At 40.1% G+C, this 8,920-nt stretch overlaps 1 protein-coding gene across 1 annotated transcript in view; it reads left to right on the plus strand.

The window, feature by feature from the left end:
* Positions 1-8,920, plus strand: part of wu:fe05a04 (zinc finger protein 668) — a 28,588-nt gene that overhangs the window by 18,926 nt on the left and 742 nt on the right. Inside the window, exons 3-4 of the mRNA XM_062063232.1 lie at positions 3,746-4,704; positions 8,814-8,920. The exon at positions 8,814-8,920 is cut by the window's right edge and continues 742 nt beyond it. Coding sequence (XP_061919216.1) covers positions 3,746-4,704; positions 8,814-8,920 — 1,066 coding nt within the window. The remainder of the gene's footprint in view (positions 1-3,745; positions 4,705-8,813) is intronic.

Consider the following 8,920-nt stretch of genomic DNA (forward strand, 5'->3'; position numbering starts at 1 on the left):
CACATCGACAACACACGTCATGTCCTTTCCTTTTCCCACTCCCAGTCAAGCTATTTGCTAGAACTTGTAGGCGTCTGTGACGACACTGACTTGACTTGACTAGTGGAAAATAAATATATTTGACATGTGACATGTTTGCTTTTTTACTTTAACATCTTTGGGGATGTATTTTGTGTTTTACACATTTGAAAACACTGGAAGCATGTCACTTTTATAGAATGTTATTCTCATTGTATTCAACTGGTCAGTTGTCTTAGATGTTTGGCCTATCATCCAAGTAGTTTTCATCACTTCAGGCTCATCGACTTGCATGGACAAACCTAGTCTGAGCACTTGGTGCCAAGGTCCTTAATATTTACAATCTAACATGAGGAAGAGCGTGCGCATAGGAAGGAAGCAATGCTTATATGTCCATCAAATTTTAACTATATGATCGAATCGTTCATACACTGTACTGAATCGTTCATGCGCTAAATTGAATCGTATCAATAAATTGTTCTGCTTTGTAAATATAGTTTTTTAATTAAATTGTAACCCATGTATGGAGATGCGAATAGAATCAGCCTTCACAAACATTTACATCCCTATTCCTTTGTTGTGTCTGTTCCTGTCTCTGACCATGCTTTCCCCCCATCCCAGCAGACGATGACGTGGAGCACCGCAGAGGCCAGCGTGCTGTATGTGGGTGTTGGGATGATGTTTTTGTTTTTGTCTATGTATGTTGTGCTCATTTTTTGTTTTTTTCGTTGTGTTGTACTATTGTAGCTGTACGTAGGAATGGCGCAGCTGAAGTGGCAGCTTGTTGCATCAGCTTTTTAATTTGATTAAATATTTGTGTCCTTTGAAGTTTTTATGGGGTTTTTTACCTTATTGTTTTGGACTTTTTATATTTGCACTGCAACCAAATAATTTCCCCATTGTCTGATTAATAAACTTTACCCTATCCTATGTGCGCAGATGGCCTAAAAACATACTTGCCAACCTTGAGACCTCCAATATCGGGAGGTTGGGGGGGGGGGGGGTCGTGGTTGGGGCGGGGAGCGTGGCTAAGAGGAGAGTATATTTAGTGAAGTGAAGTGAAGTGAATTATATTTATATAGCGCTTTTCTCTAGTGACTCAAAGCGCTTTACATAGTGAAAACCCAATATCTAAGTTACATTTAAACCAGTGTGGGTGGCACTGAGAGCAGGTGGGTAAAGTGTCTTGCCCAAGGACACAACGGCAGTGACTAGGATGGCGGAAGCGGGGATCGAACCTGCAACCCTCAGGTTGATGGCACGGCCACTCTACCAACCGAGCTATATTTACAGCTAGAATTCACCAACTCAAGTATTTCATATATATATATATATATATATATATATATATATATATATATATATATATATATATATATAAATACTTGACTTTCAGTGAATTCTAGCTATATATATATATATATATATATATATATATATTTATTTATTTTATTATATATATAAGTAAAAGAAATACTTGAATTTTAGTGTTCATTTATTTACACATATACACACACAACAGTCATCTACTCATTGTTGTACTTGAAAGTACAATGCTTTAAGGGTTGAATTGTCCATCCTCTTTCTATTCTCTGTCACTATTTTTCCAACCATGCTGAACACCCTCTCTGATGATGCATTGCTGTGTGGCACGCACAAAAGTGCTTTCATCAAATGCACGAGAGTGTGGAATCTTCCATCTCTCCCTAGCATGGCCCAAAACCGGTCAATCCTTGCTTCCTGGGGAAGATCTTCCCTGGCAAGCAATTGGTACTCCAGTACTTGTACCCGGAGGCTGGTCAGGTCCAATCGCAGCTGCGGCAGACTTTTTTTTTGGGGGGCGTGGCCTCCAGCTCCGGCTGAATACCGGGAGTTTGTCGGGAGAAAATCTCTGTCGGGAGAGGCGCTGAATATCGTGATTCTCCCGCTAAAAACGGGAGGGTTGGCAAGTATGCCTAAAAACATCAGTATAAAAATGTATATATAAAAAAAAATCTTATTTAAAATGGACTTTTGAAAATTTTGAATAGATTTAAAATCAGATTGAATAAGAATCTTCAGTCAGTTGTTGTGAATCTTTTTTTTTTTTAACCCTAAAGTTTTCTCACTAAAAAGTAGGAGTGCTCAAAGATTGATTTACATCCAAATTGAAATTTTTATTTATCCATCCATTTGATAGGCAAGGTATATCAATTCTAATTCATTCATCATTTTCAAAAATCAAGAACCATTTTGTTTTTTTTATTTTTATAGAACTATTTATATCATCGCTATTGTTATTATTTATTGTTATTATTATTATTATTATTGAAACAACCATTAATTATATACCGTATTTTTCGGAGTACAAACCGCTCCGGAGTATAAGTCGCACCCCCGGCCAAACTATGAAAAAAAACTGCGATTTATAGTCCGAAAAATACGGTACTTGCTATTATCATTAATTGCAGTTATTATTATCGATACTGTTGCTTGTTTGTATTTTATTTATTTAGTTTTAAATTTTTGTTAGTTTATTTTAACAGGGACAAAGCACATTGATCAACATTGCTGTAAATGCGCAAGTTTTAGCTACAAAGCTAGTTTCCAACCATAGCCTCAAGACAAGATGTGGATCGCCAGTAGCAAACAGTATACAGTTAAAACAACATTTATTAAGAGCCTACTTAAAATAGTAAAACAATTGATTGATACCTCACACACATCTACGGCAACATTCAGCACAGGCACTATACATTAAGCTTCAACAACACCATGAACAATTACACACAGGCATGGTTACACAGACAGCAGGCAGGAAGCACAAAGCAGCAAAGTAAAATACATTAATCCCGATGTTCACAAGTCTGATTTTCAAGTAGCCATGATTTTAGCATATTTTTAAATTGCCTTAATGTATCAACATAGCTTAAATGAGAAGGGATATTTTTGTATTAATATTTGGTTTTCCTTTTTTTAGTATTGTATTTAACAAGTACAGAAATACCGCAATACTACTGAATCTACTTCCAGCTGCTTCTCAATATTTTAACGGATACATGTCGGCCTTATAAATATTATTTTAACATCTCTGATCAGCAATAGACTCTTTCTGCTTCAATATGGTGCAGACTAGCAGTGATATGCTTTAATTGCTTCGACAAGTTGGCGACACACTCTGTCATGTTTTTGATGGTTTGTTTTTAATTCAATTGATATTTGTCCACTGTACTTCACATTGACTTTGTTCCTTCCCACGGTTGAAAATCAAAGTTGGGTTTATCCATCCATCCATCCATTTTCTGACGCTTGTCCCTTTCAGGGTCGCGGGGGGTGCTGGTGCTGGAGCCTATCTCAAACGATAATCTAATGCTAGCGAGTAAAATCAGATGTTTTGGTCGGATCTTACGGTGTTCACTGTGACATTTGCTACTCCAACTAATGGGGAGAATGCTTGTAACTCCAATTTGTGCTTGTAACTTAACTGAGAGACAGTTTTTATCGCAAAAACACTTTTAAGTTGAGGTTGAGGTTGTAATAAAGCAGGAGAAGGAAAGAAAACCATCCCATGCTAAAACAGCCAGCTGAAAAACTACTTATTGCAAAGACAACAATAAAATGGATTGAGATTGAACTTATTACTATTTTAAAAGAGGTTTTAATTTAAAAACATGATGAGCTCTATAAATACATTAGTGTTTCATGTAGAAGTTTTACAAGTCGTACTCATTCCTTGTCTTCTCCACAGGGTCGACTAACTCCGGCAACTTTGTCTGCAGTGTTTGTGGTCTCAAGCTGCCCTCGGACTTCAAACTCCAGGACCACATGAACCTTCACACCGGAGCGCGCCCGTACTGCTGCGCTGAATGCGGCAAGCGCTTCTCTCAGATCCACAATTACCGCGTTCACCTGCGCACACATGCCCAGAAAGTGGAGCGGCCCCACTGCCGCGTCTGCCTCAAGGTGTTCTTCACAAACAAAGCCTTGGCGGACCACGTGACCAGAGCCCACTGGCAGGATGAGTTCTACGAGTGTGACCTGTGCAAACGTGTCTTCACTTGCGTGGCGGACTGTCAAGACCACATCAATTTGCACCAATCCACGCCGGATGTCGTCTGTGAAAAATGTGGCCGCCACTTCGACACTCCAACGTCCCTGAAGCGCCACCGGATGAGCTCCTGTTACATCATCTTTAAATGCACCGACTGTCCCAAGACCTTCAACAAGAAGGACGCACTTCTTAAACATAGCTTCTCCCATCTGGGCTTGTTGCCTTACACTTGCGTCCGATGCCACCGCCACTTCCGCCTGGCGACGCTTTACCGCCAGCACAAATGTCAACCGGGACGCATCCACTGTGTGGCCTGCCTAAGAGAGTTTGTCAGTCAGCGCGACTTCCAGCAGCACAAGAAGGACACCGGCTGTTGGGGAAAGCAGGAGGACATCGGCGACCAAATCCGCTGCTTGGAGTGTGGCCTGCGCTTCGCCAATTCCGACGAGCTGAAGAAACATGCCGGGGCTCACCAAAGGGTCCTCAAATGTGCCGAGTGCGGGAAGGGGTTCCGCTCAGCCTTGTTGCTTATGTCCCACATGGGCGGCCATGCTGGTAATTCTCCCTGTCTTTGTCAAAGCTGTGGGCTTGGCTTCCCGCATCAGCAAAGCTATGACAGCCATCTGAAGACATGTGGACAAACTCCTCCGCCTGCGGTGAGTGTAGACCCTTTTTTTAGCAGGCAAGAAACACTCCGATAGGATTATTTCAAGTTTACAAACCAATGGTGCTCCCCTGGAGTCTGTCCTAGCAGTAAGGATGCGCAATAATGACGATATAAATGATATCCATTTCAGAATCAGAATAGTTTTTATTGCCATTGTTTGAGAACGGGTTCACAAACTAAGAATTTTTCTTGGTGCAATCGTGCAACATAAAACACATATAACACAGATTTGGTAATAAGAAGAGCTCTAACTGAGCTATCAGATCTTGTTATAGACTTAGAAAGGAATTCAAAGGAGCTACTGTTAGGAGTTATTGTTTATGTGCCTGATGGCCGAGGGGAAAAAACTGTTCAAGTGGCGGGAGGTGTGGGTCTGGATGGACAGTAGTCTCCTGCCTGAAGGGAGGAAACTACGGTCCATCCAGACCCACACCTCCCGCCAAGGAATACTCTTGTCATATCGTGATAACGCTTGTTGACATGTTCAAGCTCTGTCATCACATTTGACAGCAACACGCATACAATGGTGTCCTCAACGCATTGTAGGGTGCTCGCTCGCGTCATGGCAGCTAACTGATACTCGTCTCAATGGCGGCAAATAAAGTAAGTTTCTTACAAGTATTATTACTGAAGAGTGAGGAATAGCTAAATATGCAAAACTACACACCGTAAGAAGCCGTGCTAACCGCATAGCAAGAGCTCGTCAATGTAAACAGTGTAACGGTATCAAGTATAGTATGAGTATATGGTAGATACTACTGATCGATATTTTTCAGTCTCACAGAATCCTTTTTTTTATTGTGATTTTTGTAATGGTTTACAAACTCAAGAAATACGTTCCTGAACACGGTAGGTCGAAGGACAAAAAACAGAGGATTTAAATCCGAGCCAATAGTAGATTTTGCTTATGTTTTGTATGTTGCACCATTGAATTTACTGTGTGTAATAAAAGGGAATAAGGAAATAATTGAAATATTTTATTGATATTGTTATATGGTGGATACCACAGTGGTGAGATCAATATTTTTCCATCAATTAGTTTTCTACCGCTTGTCCCTCTAGGGGTCGCAGGGGTGACTGGAGCCTATTCCAGCTGTATTTTGGCGGAAGGCGGGGTACACCCTGGACAAGTCACCACCTCATCAGAGGGCCAACACAGATAGACAGACAACATTCACACTCACATTCACACACTAGGGCTAATTTAGTGTTGCCAATCAACCTATCCCCAGGGGTAGGTCTTTGGAGGAAGGAGGAAACCTGAGTACCCGGAGGGAACCCACGCAGTCATGGGGTGAACATGCAAACTCCACACAGAAAGACCCCAGCCTGGGAATCGGAACTCAGGACCTTATTGTGTTTTATTATCACAAAATCTTTTATCGTTTTTGTTGTCAGTAAATAAGACCCCGGACACGTAAGGGCTTGAAGGGCAGAACCCAGAGGATATAAATCAGAGCCAATAGTAGGAAATTATTTAAATATTTGTAATTGCTATTGTTGCACCACTATCCTGTGTTTTTGTCTGATTCATAATTGTGCTAAAAATGTATTCATTCAATGATTTTGAAAATGTGAAGTTATCAGTATGTCCAATACTGCCTTTGTAACTACTTGGTATTGGATCAATACCCAAATATGTAGTTTTGCCCAAAACCAATGTAAGAATGTAGAACCGTGTTACAACATAAATTAATCATATATTAACAGTAAATTAGCAATTTGATTAATAATAGTTTTGAGAAAAAACACAACTGTGAATGACTCAATAGCGGCATCCTTCTAAGAACCCAGCCCATGCGGTCGAGGAAGTGTGGCTCTTGGAAAGAGTCCTTCAGCCGCAGTTGGAGCGATGCAAATTGGGACAGCCTCGCCTTTGCAACACTTCCTGGTTTTGTCACGTGATCACAGCCTTTTGCTTGCAGTCCGTGCCACAAAGTGGAGAAAAGAGACCTAACAAAATATTAATTTATGAAGAGGAAGTTGTTTTAGATGTATGTGTGTTGCTGTCGGCAGATTTATATCTTGCTCAAAGAGAAATCTTGTATTTTCAAACATTGTGAACCACTTTGTACTGTAACCAACCTAATTTGTAAAGCACTCTTTTTGTAGAGTGTTTTAGGATACTACCCACTATTTAAAGTTAAAGCTAAAGTTGGCTTATTCTCTGCATTTGACTCATCACCCTTAATCACCCCCTGGGAGGTGAGGGGAGCAGTGGGCAGCAGCGGTGGCCGTGCCCGGGAATAATTTTTGGTGATTTAACCCCCAATTCCAACCCCTGATGCAGAGTGCCAAGCAGGGAGGTAATGGGTCCCATTGTTATAGTCTTTGGTATGACTCGGCCGGGGTTTGAACTCACAACCTCCCGATCTCAGGGCGGACACTCTAACCACTAGGCCACTGAGTAGGTATTTATTGCGTTTTTCATTTTTTATTTATGAAATAATTCATTTTTAGTCTTAACTGGAGGGACTATGATTCTCTTTATAAGGCAAGGAAATGTTTTTTAAAGTTATTGTTATTTAAAAGTTATGAAGTAGTTTATGGAGAAATATTGTTTGATTGCTGTATTAGTTCGTTTTTAAATAACATGTTATATGTAATACATCCATCAGCTTTGCAAACTCACTTGATGATGTAGTTGTAGATGTACCCTTACTATTAATTCTAAATAGTCCCATGGCAGGGGGTGCTGTATCCGTGTAGCAAATGGATGGATGGATGGATGGATAGTCCCATGGCGCTACAATATAGCAGTTAATTTTTTGTAATCCTGTTGTAATTGTCTGTACTTTCCACTGCACTTGTAAATGTTAAGTAGAATATTGTTTGGAAACATTGGAAATATTCCCCTATTTTTGAATAGTTGCAATTAAGGCAGGAAATTAATCACAACAGCAGTATTTTCAGCACTTTATTAATTTATAGATGTATAGTTGATGTATATAATTTATAGTTGCTTTCAGACGATCAGCCAAACTTGCATATATGTTATAATATCCATTTATTTTTGCTGTGTTGTCCTTTAAATTGTCTTGAGAGTCCATTTCCTCCTTGATTGTCCTAAACAGACAAGCAGAACAAACGCACACACGCGATCACATTAGCAGTGATTTAAACACATATAAAGTTAACATTTTCCAATGAAATAAGTGCACATAGCGTCTACAAACAACATTATAATTTAAAATGTACATATAGTTAAAAAAGATGAATTATTTCAGTCACACATTATTGAGACATAAATTAAGCTATTTAAGTGTAAAAGTCAAAAGAAAATAAGTAAGGTTTTACTTCCAAACATTGAAAAAAGCTCCGGGCACGAAGCCGTCTGCAATGGCCGAATATGAGGCTCTTTCTCTGGGTAAAGAGAGGAGCGACGTGCACATGGGTCGCTCGACATTACGATAGTCGAGGTCTCGTATTTTAACAAGTTTATATCACTACTGTCACTCCAGCTGGTTTTACATTCTTTAAATGAATAAATAAAGCTATACGTACGATTTAAAGTCCCTCTTTCCATGCCACATAGCGCCACCATGTTAATATTTTTTCAAAGCTGGGCGCACCTATGATAAGAAGGGACGCAAAGGATACAACACGTGCACACTTGCTGCTAATGAGAGAAACTAAACATTTGTCGGCCGGATTCAAAGAAGCGTTTCGAATTGCGCGCTGCAATGGATGCAGCCGCCAAATTGAGACACAGCTAATATGTTACTGTATACATCAGCAGCCATATTAAAAGCCTTTGCAACCCTTATTGAAATGGTTCTATTGTCATCCATCCAGCCATTGTTTACTGCTTATCCATTTCTGCGTTGCGGAAGGGTGCTGGAGCCTATCCCAGCTACACTCTGGTGAAAAGCAGGCTACAAGTCGCCACCTCATCCCTTACATACCAAATAATATATTGTGATATACTACATGTTATTGCAGGAGGCTGAAATATATATGGTAATTTAGATTTTAGGCCATATCGCCCATCCCTACTGTTAATCATGTACTTTGCCTTGGACATCTTTTTTAGCAAAATTAACACCAGCTTCCATTGCGATACTAATTAATTGCTTTAATGTGTTTGTTCCCTTTCAGGATGCTCTCAAGAAGCAGCAGGTCCGAAAGAGCTCTTCCTTGAAAAGAAAGCTGGAGACCAGCGACACTAATATCGTCCCACGTCCAGCAAGCACTGAGTCCACCGA

This window comes from Entelurus aequoreus, linkage group LG11 (genome assembly GCF_033978785.1).
Source record: "Entelurus aequoreus isolate RoL-2023_Sb linkage group LG11, RoL_Eaeq_v1.1, whole genome shotgun sequence".
NCBI classification, from domain to species: domain Eukaryota; kingdom Metazoa; phylum Chordata; class Actinopteri; order Syngnathiformes; family Syngnathidae; genus Entelurus; species Entelurus aequoreus.